The 18,571-nt window shown below is 35.3% G+C and overlaps 2 protein-coding genes across 2 annotated transcripts; both read left to right on the top strand.

Moving 5' to 3' along the window:
* Positions 1–1,064: 1,064 nt before the first annotated feature.
* On the top strand, positions 1,065–4,685 carry LOC120092834. The gene is made up of 4 exons (XM_039051062.1): positions 1,065–1,358; positions 2,604–3,101; positions 3,815–3,958; positions 4,164–4,685. The coding sequence occupies exons 1-4, from the start codon at positions 1,254–1,256 to the stop codon at positions 4,275–4,277; spliced, it is 861 nt and encodes a 286-aa protein (XP_038906990.1). The 5' UTR covers positions 1,065–1,253; the 3' UTR covers positions 4,278–4,685.
* A 3,990-nt stretch (positions 4,686–8,675) lies between these two features.
* LOC120085160 (histone-lysine N-methyltransferase ATX4) lies at positions 8,676–18,257 on the top strand. The gene is made up of 23 exons (XM_039041045.1): positions 8,676–10,301; positions 10,426–10,481; positions 10,554–10,785; positions 11,615–11,743; positions 11,876–11,944; positions 12,042–12,110; positions 12,184–12,275; positions 12,434–12,526; positions 12,631–12,766; positions 13,143–13,245; positions 13,384–13,483; positions 13,846–13,970; positions 14,280–14,425; positions 14,514–14,618; positions 15,212–15,276; positions 15,386–15,593; positions 16,048–16,134; positions 16,229–16,291; positions 16,376–16,465; positions 16,955–17,041; positions 17,433–17,507; positions 17,620–17,720; positions 17,832–18,257. The coding sequence occupies exons 1-23, from the start codon at positions 9,375–9,377 to the stop codon at positions 17,920–17,922; spliced, it is 3,249 nt and encodes a 1,082-aa protein (XP_038896973.1). The 5' UTR covers positions 8,676–9,374; the 3' UTR covers positions 17,923–18,257.
* Positions 18,258–18,571: the final 314 nt, after the last annotated feature.

Genomic DNA, 18,571 nt, shown 5'->3' with positions numbered 1-18,571 from the left:
TAGAGTTAGGTTGTAATGATAGTTTCAGATCTTACTTAACCTAACCTACAATAATCCTACAACCCTCAAACACACCCTAAGTGTTTGATATCACAAATTTCATATTTTATCACTTTTTAATCACTCATGAAAATAAGTGAAAAAAGTCACAAGATCAAAGTGATCAAAGTGTGTAATGGTGAAATTAAGTTAATATGTAGAAAGTGGATGAAGAAAAAGGTAATTGCCAAAAACATACTATTAAACTATATAATTAAAAATAGACCAAAAAAGTTAAATTAAAAACAATATGAATTCTCAAAAAAAAAAAAAAAAAAAAAAAAGGATAATTTAAAAAATAAATAAATAAAATGGAAAATGGACGATCAGTATCTCCACGCTCCTCAATAGCGCGTGAATATTACAATTGGACCCATATTCTATTGGTTGTCCGCAACTCACCTTCAGCTACTTCCAAGAAATATTTAAAGTTTTTTTTTTCTCGTTTAAAAAGATATATTATCCAATCGACATAAAAAATATACAAATATTGTTTTCTACGGACAAAAAAATGTCATTAATATCCCATTTTTTAGAATTTCAAATTGAAATATATAGCTTAATTTTTCTAAAAAATTGACCTTCATTTTAAAAAGAAAAAAATTATTAATTTATTTGTCTTCAATTTAGCGTTGACGATTATAAAATATGTAAAGTAATATAACATTGTTTATCGTAGAAGTCTGACTTTAAGAAAAAAAAATAAAATATATACGTCAAATACTATTGAAAATGTAGATTTTGGAATTTTTAACTCCCTCCCAAAATATTGTATTGTTATTTTATATATATATATATATATATTTATATATTTTCCATGGGAATCATTTTAGTTACTTTATTCAATTAAAAAAACAAAATTCACAAAAAGAAATATTAAAAAAATTAAGATGATGAGGAGCAATGGGGACTGTTGCATAATGGAAATGATATATATATATATTTTTGTTTTGTCCTTATTTGTATTGTGTTGCTGAAAACCTCATTATATCATCATCATCATAGGGGTGCCTTAAATTCAGTCATCAAATTAACTTCTCCCATTGAAATTACAAGTATAAATTCCACTCTTTTCCCACCTCCAAAACAAACCCATTCATGATTCATCCTCTCTCTCTCTACTTATTTTTGCTTGCTCTGTTTCTCTTCTAAGCATTTTGAAACACGATTTTTCTTGAAGCTGAAGAGATTTTTGTTTCATTGTGATAAGAAAAATGTTTGCGGATAATGGGGTTTTGTTTCCTCACTTTCAGAACTTCTCTCAGGTTCAACAACTCGAGGAGTTTTACAAAACCCAACAGCCATGTTCTTCTCCAACGGTATTACTTTCTTCCATTTCTCTGATTTTCATCTCTGTTTTTGCTTATTGCTCTTTCTGGGTTGATATGGTCAGCATTTGCTTTGCACTGTTTGACTTCATTTTAAGCTGCTTTTCTCAGTTTTGGGTATTGGTTATTGTTCGTTTTGAACTTTATTATGCACATTTAGTTTCTCTGCTCTGCTTTTTGTTGAAATGGGATGAAGTGAAAGAGGAAGATACAAGGTTGTGGAAGAGTTTTTAATGAAGGAGAGTTTGTGTGGAGACTGGGGTTCCATGGCAATTTTGGGTTGATTTGGTTAATTGGAAAGAAGATGAGGGAAATTTTTGGTAGATATGTGTTGTGAAGTGCTGAATGGTGTTGAATGTGAAAAGAAAGGCGATAAAGGGAATTCTTTTCCCACTTTTTCTTTTCGTCAACAAACATTTTGTAATGGCTATATGCTGTTTCTGCTTTACATGCTGGATGTGAAAAAATATATAGGTATAAATAGAAAGGAACATAATGGGCTCAAAACTCTTCTTTTTCAGTCATGGGGTTTCGTGTTCTAGTCTCATTCTTCCATTTTCTGTCTCATTCTGTTATGTAAACTACTTGCTGGGATGTTACTTTCTAACCGCACTTGCACTCCTACTGTTTGTGAAAAAGCCTCAAAGAGTAAAAGTCTCCACCTCCTGACATCCATTATTTTTCAATCAACTCTATTTGGAAGTAAAACGCTCCACAGAAAGTAAAGGAAAAAAGAAAAAGATTTAGCCTGAAAAAGATGGTCTGTATCCTCTTCTGCTAAAAGTGTAGGAAAAGAAACTATGGATGTTTTTGGACCCTTAAGAAGGCCTCTTAGAGATAATTGAGTTATTCTCACTATTTTTCTTAGTGTTAGCCTAAAAACTTATAAGTTCTGACTTCATTTTTGGTTCTTGTAGGTTTCATGTTTCCTTTTCCTTTTTGCCTGAAAGTGAACAGAAGTAGCATGGTTTAATTAGAGAACTCAAACTAATTATCTTATCTTTCCTTTCAACATAAAGCAATTACCTTATCTCAACCTTTTCCCTTCTCATTAGAACATGATTTTCTCCTCGCTACCATCTAAATCAGGCCCAACTTTGATCTTTTATACTGACTAAGCCTTCATATTCTGTTGTCTATCTGTACTATGGTCGGAATCCCGTGGTGATTTCTTGAGAGTTTTTTGGTTGCATCACCATGGCTTAAATTTATGAACATGTGTTGAATATAATGCAGATATCCAGCATCTGCGAATATGACATGGTTGGTGAAGGAGATCTCTTTGAAGCCCCACAACCACAACCATTCATTGAAGAAACTTTCATAGGTCTTGATCCTGTGATGGCAGCCATTTCAATGATATCTTGTGCTGAAGAAGTCATCTCTCCAGAAGGACTAAAAGTTGCAGACTTCCAATCGCTTCAAAATGACCAGCTGTTAAATGAGGTCTACTATGAATGTGAAAAGGATCTTTTGGAAAAAGCAGCCTTAGAAAGACCCCTGCCTGAAGATCTGAACATTGAAATTCCAGTGCTGAACCCAGAAGAAATTCAAATTCCAGAAAACAAGCCACTCCCTGATGTCTCGATCCAGAAAAGTACTAGCTTGGAGTGCTTAAGTTCGATGGATTTGATGCAAGGACCTACCATCAAACCAAGTTTTATAGATTTCCCAGACATGGACTTCAGTTCTGTTTATGGGATGAGGAGGGCATTTAGTGAAGGAGATATTAAGGTTAGACTTCTTACTTTCGCCTTATATATATATATATAAAATAATGCTTTAGATTTTGGCCACCACTGTTACTAAGTAAAAAATCACATTTGGTTTGGTGTTGGTACAGATATTGATATTTGCAAAATTGTTCATCATTTTCCTGCAAGAATTAAACATTAATTTTTTTTTAACATGAAAAGAGTAATGAACTCAAAGATTTTCCTTGGTGACGATTTTTACGAGTGCTTGCACACTTGGAGAATGAGTCAGTGGCTTAGTGGAAGGCCTAACAAGTTTATGATAGCTATGGTTGTTGGACACTGTACCAAGAGGCAATTTCTTAGCATATGATGAGAATATACTCTACTTAGAAAAACAATCTACACTAGTCCATCTCTTCTGCGTTAAACAGTGTCGGATATGGTCATAATTTTGGCTCTTGCATCTGGGAATATCATGATAATAAGCAGCCAAGCAGAATGATTTAACTTAAATTTAGTTGAGAACCTTGTAGTTAACTGTGATTTTTTGGGGGGGTAAATGTGTCTATCTCTACTTGGAAGTCCAGATCCAGGATTATATACTTCAATCGGTTATTTTCTGTTCACATATCTGGCTTAAATAGTCCATTTGTTAACTGCATAACATAAGGAAGCTTCATATACAACAATGGTTACCTTGATTCTGGCTTTCAACTTAGTAGATCTTTAATTTTTGGATTTGTTTGGCAGACACTCGGCAGTGACAAGATAGGCATGACCCATTCTCCCCTCCACCGACCTGTGTTCAGCAATTGCACCAGCGAGGAACGCCTAGAAAAGCTTTCTCGATACTGGAATAAGAAGACGAAGAGGAATTTTGGGAGAAAGATCAAGGTAAAAGAAAAGAAAGAATTATGTTTCAATTTAAAGAATGAGAAACTTTTCGATACAAATTATGAGAAACTTATCATAAACAACCCTGTGAGTGTGAGACACTCCCACTATGCCTTTATGCATGTAGTCCACATACTTTTGCACATACAGTGTCTTAACTTTGTGAATTTTTCTTCAGAAATTCATTGTATGCTCTGGTTTTCAGTATGCATGCAGGAAGGCTCTTGCAGACAGTCAACCCAGGATCCGTGGAAGGTTTGCAAAGACCGATGAATCTGAAGTTAAGGGCAGTAGCTCAATCTCAATGCTTGTTCTATGAAGAAATAAAAATAAAATGCAATATAGGAATGAAAAGCTAGCTCTGTTGGGTGGGTGGGATGGGAGAGATTAGCAGAAGCCTTGGAAATAAAGTTTGTGGAAAGTTCAGATCAGATCTTACTCAATAAAGTCCACAAACCAAAAGCCTGCAGGGTATTTTGTCATCTATGATTTGTGTTAGTATCTTCAGTAGACTAAAACAGTTGGCGAGATTTGTACATATAGTATCCGTTGAATAAAATAGGAAATAAAAGTTCTACTTTGTTTATTAATTTGTATGAGATAGGCGTGTTGCTGATAGAATAGAGTAGCCTAAATACCAACCGTTACATCTGCCTACACGTTTGTTTTAAGAAAACAGAGTTGTCTAAGGAAAACTAAATCATTCTATGTAACATATATTCTTATACTATGGTAGAGCCTACAAAGTCCTCTCCTATCACAACCCAACCGTTAGGGTTTCTAGATTTCTATAACCCAACTAACTTTAACTGTATTGTGAAACCACCCAAACTAAAAATTGGATTGGGTAGTTTTGGTTCTATTAGGAATACATCAAAATACTCTAACATATGGGGTATGTTTGGTCCAAGGAATAGGATTGGGTGGAGCAGGGTGATTGTTGGACTGAAAGAGTTCATGGGCTCACTACTAAAAAACATCAATTCCATGACTTATTAACATCTTACGTTGTTAACCCGCAACTAAATAACTTCATTACTTGTCCCAAATGCTCCCAAAGTAGTTCGGTAGACCTTTGTAGTTTTTAAATATGTCTTTTAACTAGAAGTGTTCAATATATGCAACTCCCATAAATTTGGATTAGATATAGAAATAATCTTGCTTGGAGTGCGAATGAATCTGAGGCTAACCATAAATTTATAAAAACGATGTTATATTGTCGTGGATGGGATTGGATTGACCCATCCCAACACTCTTAATGACAAGTGACTGAATTCTTGATAGGGCACTAGAGTGTCACAAATTCATTCAATCTTTCTTTGAATGACTTCTTTTCTGCATCAGTTTCCCAGAGAGAATAGAAGAATAGACACGAACAGAGCCAGCTGGTTTGCTGTGGTCTTCTTCTATAGTTTCACAGCAGAAAATGGTGTAGCTTGAAGAATTTCATAGAAGTTTTTTAGGAGTCCTTGACATTTTTTGTATATAACTTATAAGGTGCTTCTTTTTCTTTTCCTACCCTGCTGCATACTTTGTCATTCAGATGTTAAAATAGTGCAGATCTGGTTGATAACTTCTAAGGTTGATTCCTTGCTTGAACTGTGAGACAATCTATATATTTCGTACTTGTGCCCATTCTCTTTACAAAGTTAATGCGTCCATGAAGGCTTTCTTTCATGCCTTCTTCCATTTGTTCCTCTACAATACTTTTCTTGAAACTTTCTTTATTCCTTAATCGATTTCCTTGCTTTCAGATAAATACATTGTCTTGGACTCTTGATATGATTTGTTCTCTTGAACTTCCAAATTTCTGGAAAATGTAGCTCCTGATTACTATAACTATCTATCAGCTACTTCTGTTGGAAGAATATTAAAAGAATTCTCCTCTCATACTTATTGATGAAGAAAATTATGCAAGTTAGTTGTCTGAAGGGTTTTCTTTTCTTGAATGATTGTGCGCTTGTTAAGAAAATGGGAGGTAAGAGTTATTTTAACCTTCCCTTTAGCGATAACAACACTGTGTACAACTTATTCAGATTACCAACTCTAACGATCACCTCTAGTGATCATTCTAACGGCCAACTCTAACGGAGACCACAACTGACATCCAATATTGACCACGACTACCACCGGCGACCAACTCTGACGATCACCTCCAACAACTACCTTATGTGACCAACTTTTACGATCACTCTGATGACCAATTCATAATGTTTAATAGTCTTTTTTTTTAATAATAATAATTTGACATTAATATAATGTTAATGTATAACAAACCAAACAAACTTTTGTATAAAAGCACTTTTGAAAATTTAACTAAACACATGAGTGTTTTTATTTTAAACAGTTTTTATTAAAAGTGTTTAAATCAAAATGACTTTACAGAAAACAATTTTTTTCTTAGTCAATCCATATATGCCCTAATATACAAATAGAGGTAGATTTAGTATGGACCCAGGGGGGCTCGAGTCCCCCTTCAAATTGGTATATTATCAAAACCATTAGCTAACTCATTGTAAATCTGCCCATCAGCCTTTTCTAGACCCAAGTTCAAGCCCCACTCGTTATATTTTTTTCTATTAAATTATATAAAGTCCTCCGTTAACAAAATTTTTGGATCTACCACTGTATAGAAACTTGTTCATATAATACAACTATTTATACATTTAATCAAAATTTAAAGCAAGATAATGGTGTATATATGGGAAAAAGAAGTCTTTCATAAATCTGAACTAGAAAAAAAGATAATAAGTCATCTAATGAATCTTCTACAACTATTTATACATTTTAATTGAATTCATATAATACAACTATTTATACATTTAATTGAATTTATATAATACAATAACTTATTTTTGTATTGGAAGTTTCTCCTCAAAATGGTTAAAAAAAAGTTCCTCCTCAAAAATCATTTTTGATCGACTCTTCTTCATGAATTACTTTTGAATGCTTAATTTTTAATCAACTATCTAAGTTGACAATATTTTTTGTATCACCATGGTGGTGACCTATAATTGGCAACCATCACTCCTAGACATTGCTTACCGAGTTGGTGGAACCAAGCTTTTGTCTCCTACTTCGTAATGTCAACATTCGGTAATACACACATGTCATAAATGCATAAATAAGGTGACTAATTACTAATGAGGTACATGATCTATCTTACACTCATTTAAACAATATTTCGGACCAAAGTACTAATTTAAAAACATAAAAGAATATTGGAAACCGCCCTATCGTGGTGTGAGATCTTACAATAGTTCAATGACTCGTACGACTTATTGAGTCAATGTACCTGCCTAACTAGATTCTCACATTAACAAAGATGATTTTTCTTCATGAAAAATATTTAGGTGCATCTCGAGCAGTATTTATCTTTGTGCATCTTACAAATTGTTTAATCACAACCTATCATGTGGCAAATTATTCTTACTTCTTTTTAAAAATATTTTAATTATTTTTCTATGTGTGTGATGAAAGTAAGATGCATAAATATGAATGATGTATGGGATACACTTAAGTATTAACATTTTTTTCATTTCCATTTTCTATAGTTATGCCTAAGAAAGAGTGAGAGAGAGAGAGAGAGGGTGAGATTCAAACACAATTAAGAACAAAGGTAATAGTCATGATGGTCCATCTTTCTTCTATTTTCTTTCTTTTGGCAAAGTTATTTGGAGAGACCCATCACAAATCTCTCCCCATTTTCATGAACTCAAACAAGAAAAAATGGCCACTTGAGTTTAATCTTCTTGTTGTTTTGGAAGGGTGTGTGGATTTTCAAGAAAACAACACAAAAAGAAGTAAACTTTTTATGCTTCTAAACTAAGCTCACCAAAAGAGAAAGAAGAAGAAACCATTAAAACGGCAGTGAAGTTTTCAAGTTAAGTGAAGTGAAGTTCCATGTGATGTGTTGTTATTTTATTCTTCTTCACGTGACCCGACATTGCCATTGGAACTAATTTGTTTTGTTTCAGAAATGAAAAAAACCTGCAGCTGCAATACGACGTCGTATTCCATCGAACGCTCCCATATTTTTCATTCTCTGTCCTTTCCTTCTGCCCCTCTGCTTTGCATCTCTGTGACTGTAACTATAATATAAAGCAGTGAGTAAATGATCTTTCAAAAAGGACCAAAGAAATAAGGAAATGAACAAATTTAGCTTCTTTTTTCATTTGGGTCAACCCATTTCTTTAAAAAGGGTTTCTTTTCAATAAACAACAAAAATAATAATCCCAAATTACCATATTACCCCTCCAAGAAAATGGTGGGAAATTCTCATTTCCATCTCTTGAATCGAAAATTTCCAGTCACTCTATTGCCAAAATACCAATATCACTTGGACAAATCCAACAGAGAACCATCCATAAAACACTCACCATTTTATTTCCTGCCTCTGTCTGCTCCGGCAAGTTCTTAATTTGGAGGAAAATTCTCAAACCAATCACTTTTTCAAAATTTTGAAACTAACCCATTATTGATTCAATCCATGAAGCTTATAAAGACGAGGACATGAGAAAAATTTGGGTCATTTCATTGGTGTTTCAACATTTTTTGGTCAAGTTTTGGTTTATTTTGAGATCATATATATGAAGTTGGCAAGCACCATAAACTCTCTCTTTCTTTCTTTCTCACTCTGTATCAAAACAAAAACAAATAGAAATTGGTTTTAAAATTGTTAGAGAAATGAAGAAAAGGAAAGAAGTTGAGTGGTATTGGGCTTTTGAGTAGAACAAAGGAAATTTCTCTTGAAATCTATGAAGACAGGGGAGAGAGCCCTTTAACGCATATTGAAAAATTTGCAACAAAGACACATAAAAACGAAATCACATTGATAAGCCAAACCAACGCCGACTCCTCTTTCTATCTCTCTCTTCTCATATGGATTGTGTCTGTCACCAGCCCCCTTTGTTTTTCTCACTCGAAAGGATTATTTGAGAAACCAAAAGGAAACAGAGGATAATTTATTTAGAATTAGAATGGTATTTGGGGAGTAATTATTATTAAATATTATCCCCCCTCTCTCTCTGTCTGGCTTCTTTCTTTTCTGTGCTCTGACCCAGTTAGAGAGAGAGAGAGAGAAAGAGAGAGAGGGGAGTTTCGTCGAACAGATCCCTATTCATTTCAGGGTCTGGGAATTTCGATTGTTTCGTTTTCTTTCTTCTCTTTGTGTAAGACCCAATTTCCCTTATTTGATTTTGGTGTTTGATTTTGGTTTTTCTTCTCCCAACCTGTCGTTTTCGAGTGGTATTTCACTGTTCAATTGTTTTCCGTTGCTCTGTTCTTGGCCGAATTTGAGGAAAAGAGGGTTTTATGTGAATTTGAGGAGTTGGGGTTCTACTGTGAATGTAAACTTCGAATTGGCATTAAGGGGTTGGAGTTTTATGAAGTGAAATTCGTTTATCATCCAGACAAAATGATAATCAAACGCAATCTGAAATCCCAAATGCCGAATCTGAAACGGTGCAAACTTGGCGACTCGGTTGGTGAAGACGATGAGAGCTCGGCGGCGAGGAAGAAGAGAAAGCTAAACGGTTATTACCCACTTAATCTTCTTGGCGAGGTTGCGGCTGGAATAATCCCTTTGAAGCTTCACGACATTCTCGGCACAAACAACAAAGGGATTACAGCCTCGTGGTGTACACAGATATCTTGTTCCGCCATGGAAATGGAGTCGAAGTCGAATAGCCGGGAATCATTAGCAAGAGAAGCTACGAAAAGGCCGCCCGAGGTCCCACGACCGCCGCTTGTAAGAACTTCGAGAGGACGGGTTCAGGTACTTCCTTCTCGGTTTAACGATTCTGTTATTGAGAATTGGAAGAAAGACGGCAAGACTAGCTTGCGCGATTACAGTTTCGATGAGGAATTCAAATGTAAGAAGGAGAAATTCAGTTTCAAGACTCCTAGAATTTGTAATGGGACTGCCAAGAAAGTACAGAATTGTGATAAATTGGGTTTCAAGTTTGTCAAGTGTCCGGCATTGTGTGAAGAGGAGGAAGATGAACCGGCGGGTATGGAGTTCAAGAATTTCGACTTCAGGAAACATTCGAGTTCTCGCAGTTCATTAACCTCGGTACACGAGACTGTTGTTGAAGATGAGAAGTTCCCAGTTGATGTAATTGGTGAAGATGGAATCCCAAAGGAAACTAAACCAAAGGATGGTTTATATGGACCTGAAGACTTCTATTCAGGTGATATTGTATGGGCAAAGGCAGGGAGGAAAGAACCTTTTTGGCCTGCCATTGTCATTGATCCCATAACTCAGGCACCCGAATTAGTTTTAAGAGCTTGTGTTCCAGATGCAGCTTGCATTATGTTCTTTGGAGGGAATGAAAATCAAAGGGTATGTATGGATAACTAAGTAGAAGTTTCTTTTTTAGGGGGGAAAAGCATTTTATAGACCCTTTTGTTTCTATTTATGGAAGAATGTGGTTCGCTGTTGTGAAATTTTCAATGATCGTGAGCAGGATTATGCATGGGTGAGGCGGGGGATGATCTTTCCATTTATGGATTTTGTAGACAGGTATAGCTCTTCAATTATTGTTGGAACGTTTCATAGTGAACTCCATGCTCAGCCAAAGTTTTCATTTACTAGGTTCCAAGGACAGCCAGAATTGGATAGATGCAAATCCAACGAGTTCCAGATTGCAATAGAGGAAGCATTTTTGGCAGAACGTGGGTTCACAGAGAAATTGATTGCAGATATTAATATGGCAGCAGGAAATACGATTGCTGATGAATTTCTTTTTCGAGGGACTCAGGAAGCTACTGGTTCTAACCAGGATCCTGACTGCCATTCTCCTCCTAAACGGACTAGTTGCATTATGGTACTACTGCTATTTTATTTCCTCCATTAACTGTTTTCTTATACACACCCACAGACACATATGTGAGAGACGTTCATTGTAAAGCTGCTGAGGAAAATTAAATTAAAAATAAACCAATCTATAGGAGGTTGGCACTACCCAAAAGATGGCATCTTTGTGGACAGCAAGAGAATAAGGTATATAGAAGTAGAAGAGCTAAATTTTCAAAATTCTAGAGTGATCATTCTCTGTCCTTTTCAAGCAATTGAGTGATCTTGGGTTGGCAACCTAGTTGCTTTAGGAACTTGGAAAACTCTCTGGTCATGCTCGAATTCTTCAGATAATTTTGGAGGGACAAGCAGGCTGTGCATTCCCTTGATTAGTGAGGGAACTTTTAATTTTTAGTTTTTGCAGAATCTTAAGAAAAAACCCAATCCTTTGCTCTGATGAGGTTTGATCCTTCCTTTGGGAAGTCTGGGAAGATAGAGAATTTTCCAGGAGTGGACAAGGATTTTAGTTTTGTTTGGATAACATCATTTTGGTTTCCTCTAGTTGGAACTGTCTTGATCGGAGTTTTTGCAACTATGATTTGTCTTTTGGTTGGTGTCAATTGGAAGAATTTTTTATGAGTTTTTTGGCTTTTATAGGCGTGTAGTCCTTTTCATTCATTCAATGAAAGGTACATTCTATTGCAGGTTGAAATAAATTTGTCAAGCAATATAATATCTTTTTTGCTTATACTTTGTCTGTAATTGGTTTAAGAAATTGGACCTTCTTCTTCTTTGGTCATTGAATAATTGGGTTTGCTCCCCCATGGTTGTACTTCAACAAGGAAATTAATAATATGCAGGAAATGTATGCGAAGAAGAAAGATGGACGGCATTGTGAGGGATGTGGCCAAACACTTCCTCTAAAATTGGTGAAGAAAATGAGAGCTTCACCTCTTGGAACCCAGTTTTTATGTAAATCATGCACAAGGGTTTGTCTAATACACATTTGTTGGAAGAGTTTCTTTTGACTTTGAACTTTCTACCTACAATCTTGCCTTTAAATTCAAATTTATACCTTCGTAGTTTCTTTGTGCTAAAAGTGAATTATACTATGTCTGCAGTTAACCAATTCAAAGCATTATTGTGGCATATGCAAAAAGATTTGGAATCATTCAGATAGTGGTAGTTGGGTGCGTGAACATGCTGCAGAACTATGGATTTGACTTTTATCATTGTACTTAAAGATGATGTCAATCTAATTTATATTCCAAATTTTCTGTGTGATAGGTTCGTTGTGATGGTTGTAAAGTATGGGTGCATGCAGAGTGTGACAAAATTTCAAGCAACCTGTTCAAGGTTTGTTCGTTATGCTCTCTCACTCTCTCTCTCTGTGAGATCTTTCCACAGCTAAATAATTTTGTTTTTTCAGGATCTGGGAAGTACTGATTATTTCTGCCCTACGTGCAAAGCAAAGTTTGATTTTGAACTATCAGACTCAGAAAAATCGCGGCCGAAAATCAAGTAATTCAAGATAGCTTTTATTTTATTTTAATTTTTTAAAAATATCTTTGGTTATATTATTACTTGGTTCAACTATTGCTTTTGTGTTAATTATGTTATACTGAAATAGGTAGGTTCTGCTATTCATAATTTCTGATGATTGTTAGTTTTCCTTACAGAGGGAAGACAAGTAATGATGGAATGATTCGTGCAAATAAAGTTACTGTGCTCTGCAATGGTGTGGAAGGCATTTATTTTCCAAGCCTTCACCTGTAAGCTTATATTGATTTACTATAGTTCTCTCTCTCTCCCTCTCTCTCCCTCTCTCGTTCTGTAAGCGTACATAATGCAAGTTCACTTTTCTGTTTCTTTGCAGAGTTGTGTGCAAGTGTGGTTCTTGTGGTACAGAAAAACAAGCACTTAGTGAGTGGGAACGGCATACTGGATCTAAGTCAAGGAATTGGAAGACCAGTGTGAGGGTTAAAGGTTCCATGCTATCCCTAGAACAATGGGTAAGTGTGACTCTTCGTTTCACTCATGCATGTTGCTTATGGCCTCTCCTATGACTTTCAGGGGACCATAATAGATTCGTAACAGTACAATAAGTAGTACTTGATTGTTCTACTCATACAGGTTTTAGCTTTCTGAACTATTCAATGAATACTTGTATAGAAATTTCACTGATACTATGAATTTGGTCAGATATGTTGGAATGAATTTCATTCTATCCTAGTTTAGTTTTATTTCCCAGTAGCTGCATTGTGCTTGCATCTTTACTTCCGAATCTCATTTTGGGAGGTACCAAGTCCTCCTCTTGGTTTCTGGTCTTCAAAATGAATAACCTTATTTCATAGATAAAAACGAATATTATATTACTTGACCCTGCAGATGCTGCAAGTAGCTGAGTACCATGCAAGTGTCGTTTCTGTCAAGCACCCTAAACGGCCTTCCATGAAAGAACGGAGGCAAAAGTTGCTCGCGTTTCTGCAGGGTATACCTGAATTTTCATTTGCTCCTCTTTTTGAGAGAGATGTAATATTCTTTGTCGAGGAAAATAGTGTGTTTAGTGCTACAGTAGCCTACCAAGTGTTGATAACCCAAATTAACTTCACCGTTCTTGCTGTCTCAGAGAAATATGAACCTGTTTATGCAAAGTGGACAACAGAGAGATGTGCTGTTTGTAGATGGGTTGAAGATTGGGACTACAATAAGATTATTATCTGCAACAGGTATTGTAAAAACTGACTATTTTTCTTATAAACTGTATTCAAATGCAATATTAGGTTAAAAAAACCCATACTTTCTATATTACAACTTTGTGATTATGGAAAATTGGGAGGTTGATATTAAATAAATTTTAAATATTTGGTCTAGCCCTTAAGAGACTATGTTTTCATCTTAACGGCTCCACCTCCCTTGGCACTAAGTGTCTGCCTACTGAAATCTCTGTAGCATATTCCTTTTCACTATAGAAATTGCATGTTTATTCGGACTTCTGAAATAACTTGTTTTCTTAGATCTCTTTGTTCAAAACAAATCTGTTTCTGTAAATATATTATCACTGACGTTTTTGTGGGAACTAATGTATCAGATGTCAGATAGCAGTTCATCAAGAATGCTATGGAGCTAGAAATGTTCGGGATTTAACATCTTGGGTCTGTAAAGTTTGTGAAACTCCTGATGTTAAGCGGGAATGTTGCCTCTGTCCAGTAAAAGGTTTTGTTTTCTTCATTTTGTGGATCAAACTAGTTTTCAATTTGATGTTGTTATTATTTTCTTTACATTTGAGCATCGGACTAGAACAAGCTCTCTTTATAATATAGTTCTTCTCTTATGATCTCTTTCAAGTCTCCCAAAATCTTGTATCCTGACCGATCATTTGGCTAATTAGTTTTGTGATTATCTGGCTATCACTTGGAATAGATCTTTTAAGTTATAACTGCCTGCACAAATCATACATTTTGATTTCAATGTTGAATCATAACCGATATCTTTGCCCTCCTGCTGATAATTTTTATACCATAGGTGGTGCCTTGAAGCCCACCGATGTTGACACACTATGGGTCCATGTTACCTGTGCTTGGTTCAGACCCGAAGTCTCTTTCGCCAGTGATGAGAAAATGGAGCCTGCTCTTGGTATCTTGAGCATTCCGTCAAATTCTTTTGTAAAGGTTTGATGTCTATAATTTTCAATTGTGCTTTCTTTTCTTTTTCCTTTAATTTTCCTAATCACTAAATACTTGTCTTCATGAATTCCAGATTTGTGTAATCTGTAAACAAATTCACGGTTCATGCATGCAATGCTGCAAGTGCTCTACTTACTACCATGCTATGTGTGCATCAAGAGCAGGCTATTGCATGGAGGTACTCTTAATTGTGCTGGCACTTATTGTTTTTCTTAAACATGTAATTTGATGGTACAATACCCTTAAACCTTCCTATGTCTGAGGTTCAGTGCTGATGATTACCTACCTGCATACTCTCTCCTATTTCTGAATTTGTGCTGTGGTTGGTAGTTGAAGTTATAAATTGTCTCCATTTTTTATCATAGAGTTATTTCTAAGTGCACTAGCCTCTTACTGGAAATTTATTTGCATTTTCCAAGTTTTATACCGTTGGTTGATCAAAAAGCATCATCTCCTTTCGTTCTATAGATTTTTTTCCCTTTTGAATATTTGAATGCATCTTCTCTTGCTGTTCTTTCGTGTCGAAATTTTATGTATGAAGTTGTTAATACTCTGACTTGCAGCTTTACAAACCATTTTGGTTATTTTTTTTAAGTTTCAAGTTTTTGTAAAATTGGATGAATATTTGAAACAAATCCTGATAGATATCATTTGAAACAATAGTTTGTGCTGTATCCCCCCGAATCCATAACTCATTATTATGAGCATTTTCACGTGTAATGTTTTAGCAAGCTAGATGTCCAATACAATTAATTGTTTGTGTTTTCCCAGTTGCACTGCCTGGAGAAGAATGGTAGACAAATTACCAAAATGGTATCTTATTGTGCTTATCATAGGTATTGCTTTCTGATTTGGAATTGTAGGAAAAATCTCATGTTGTTTCTACATGAATGTTGGTTTCTGATCACATTTTATGTAATTTTTCATCATTTCACCTTGGTTTAGGGCTCCCAATCCAGATACTGTTCTTATCATACAAACTCCTCTTGGGGTATTTTCTACGAAAAGCCTTCTTCAGAATAAGAAGAGAGCTGGTTCAAGGTTAATTTCATCTAACAGAAAGGAAATAGAAGAAGTATCTGAAGCTTCTGAACTTGAGCCATTTTCTGCTGCAAGGTGTCAGGTTTATAAAAGATCAACTAGCGTGAAGAAGGTAGTCCATGTTCTGCATATCAAATTTACTGTTGGATTGCTTAAAATTTTCATTTCTACAAATTTTGATATCTTAGGTAGGTGGCTATCAAAATTTGAACTCATGATTTTGAAGATATTTAAATTTGTTGTCCTTTGGCCCTTATGCCAACTTTTAGTGGTTGTACTAATTAAAAAAGCACTTAGTCATCTGGAGGATATACGGAGACTGAAATCATAAACGAAGTGAAAAAATTGTAAAGATGGTTTCAATTAAAATAATTATAAAGGTGAAAATTTTGAGCAAATTGAAAGTGGTGTGCTTTGGATTGATAAATTTCAGATCTTCGATTGCCAAGTTCATTTCTCTTTTATTTTGTGTACTTATAGTTTCTTATAGTGACATTCTCTTAGTTATTTATATGACACAGCACTCATTGCCTTATGCATCTTTCTACTACTTTTCTTGTTGCTAGAGGACGGTTGAGGAAGCGGTTATTCACAAAGTGATGGGGCCATGCCATCATCCTTCACAAGAATTACGAAGTCTTAATACATTCAGCGTAAAGTTTATCCTTGTTTTAAGTATATACTGAAGTTCTTTGATCCCCTTCCACTTAGAACAAGTTGATATTTACTTCTTTTGTTGCGTTACAGTTACCAATGGTAGAGGAACCAAAGATCTTTTCCTCATTTCGGGATCGATTGCACCATTTACAGGTAATTCCTTCTCATTTTCTACGAATGAAAGTTTACTTGTTTGATATATCCAACTTTCTTCTCATATGCGGTGTGTGATTCCAGAGAACAGAGAACGATCGGGTATGCTTTGGTAGATCTGGTATACATGGATGGGGGCTTTTTGCACGTAGAAACATTCAAGAAGGAGAAATGGTATGGAGCCATATAAATTAGATGTTCTAGTGAAGCTGAGTTGATATTAAGCTCATGTATTGATTTGTGAATTTTCCTCTGGTTAGGATGTGTTCAATTGCACTTCATGATGAGTCATTGCTTGTCATCAACTACTAAACATTATTCATTATGAGATGTATTGCCATGCTCAATTAGGTCATATTGGGAGAAAGCATGTAAAATTTTATAGATAGATGAATGATATTTCTTTGCAAGCTTGAAAACTTTTTGCATACCAGTAGTTGGTGTGATTAGCTGCATCTTTAAATTGGTTCTTTTTTATCTCTACATAATGATTGTCAATATGAGCATTACTCAACAAGTTAAGGCATATGCCCACGACCGAGAAGCCATAGATAGCCATAGATGTGAATCCCCCACCCCACTTGTCGAATGCCTCTTAACATGATGATAGCAATCATGTTCACTACATGGTTGGACTGATGTTGAACCCCCTTTTTTGTGCAGGTTCTTGAATATCGCGGTGAACAAGTTAGGCGTACTGTTGCTGATCTAAGGGAGGCGCGGTACAGATTGGCAGGCAAAGACTGTTATGTATGTTGATTCTTCCTTCATTTATCAATTTCAAATTTTCACTTGATGATTTGTGCTATTTGAAATTTGTCCTTAAAGACAATGTTATGAGTAGATGACAACCACAACTACCACCATGAGAAAAAATGAGATCACTATCAACTATTATTCCCACTTGTAGGATGCATTTGGTTCACAAGGTTAATTTGTATAGTTTAGGGGAACCTACCTTTCAAACTACTGTCTTACCAATTAAATATAGAATACACAAACCCAAGTTTCTATCATATAATCTAAAGCTTCACAATCGTAGGCTAAACAAAATCTTGATCCAGACATCCTTAAGTATATACATCGTTTTGATGAGAGTATATCAACTTATACTGTTGTTGACTCGTGATATTTCTGGCAGCTTTTTAAGATCAGTGAAGAAGTAGTTGTCGATGCCACCGACAAAGGAAATATAGCACGCTTGATCAACCATTCAGTAAGTTGTTTCAGCCTAGCTTAATTAACTTTTGCTAATTGTGGCTAATGCTTGAATTTAGAGGACTGATGTTTTGTTTACCGTAAACGTCTGTCTCAATTTCTCCATGCAGTGTATGCCAAACTGCTATGCAAGGATCATGAGTGTGGGCGACGACGAAAGTCGGATTGTACTCATTGCCAAGGCTAATGTCCCTGCTGGCGAAGAGCTAACGTCTCTCTCTCTTTCTCTCGTACACATACACACACTCACACATGCACATGCTCGCTCATGGATGGATTCTGATTGATTTCTAAATCAAAGAGTGTTGTTTGGATTTGACAGGTATGATTATTTGTTCGATCCGGACGAACCCGATGAGTTCAAAGTCCCGTGTTTATGTAAAGCTCCAAACTGTCGGAAGTTCATGAATTAGGACAATAGGATACCTTAACACACATCACAGTCATTGTTTTCCCTCAAAGATGCTAACCCATTCTCCTCATCTGTGGGATCTCTCACCTTATACTGAATTTGCATTGCTTGCAGCCAACAGGAAAAAGGAAAGTTCTTCAGTTTTTTTTTTTTTTTCTTTTTCTTTTTTCTACACCCCCTTTCCCTTTTCTATTTTATTTTATTTCAAAAACCTTAAACCTTAATAAAGGCTAGGCTACATATTGATTAGCTGGGGTTCTGGTTTAGGGCATTGATGTAAATTTTTTTGACTCATTATCCATCTTAATAGTTAGTTGAATGTTTGACCCAGGGTGTTCTACTGTCTTGTTGCCACAAATGTCTTATTTGGTTTCTACTTATAGTTATCTCAATAATTGCTGCCCTTAATTGTTAGTGATACATATTCTGTGTTAAACATGTGCCAATCCCATTTTTGGAATAGTAATTGGTGTTTAACCACTAAACTATTTATTGTGTTTCTAGTATAATTGTGATCTAGACTCTAAATATAAATGATTTTTTTTCTATTAGAGCATATTGGTTAAATTTAAACTTGTTAAGTATTTTAGGTTAAATTGTAAGTTTGTTCACTATGATTTGGAGAAAGTTAAGGGTCTTTTGGTAGGCAA

Source organism: Benincasa hispida, chromosome 1, assembly GCF_009727055.1.
Source record: "Benincasa hispida cultivar B227 chromosome 1, ASM972705v1, whole genome shotgun sequence".
NCBI classification, from domain to species: Eukaryota; Viridiplantae; Streptophyta; class Magnoliopsida; order Cucurbitales; family Cucurbitaceae; genus Benincasa; species Benincasa hispida.
Note: the sequence above shows the minus strand (reverse complement) of the source record. Positions and strands in the feature narration are given on the sequence as shown.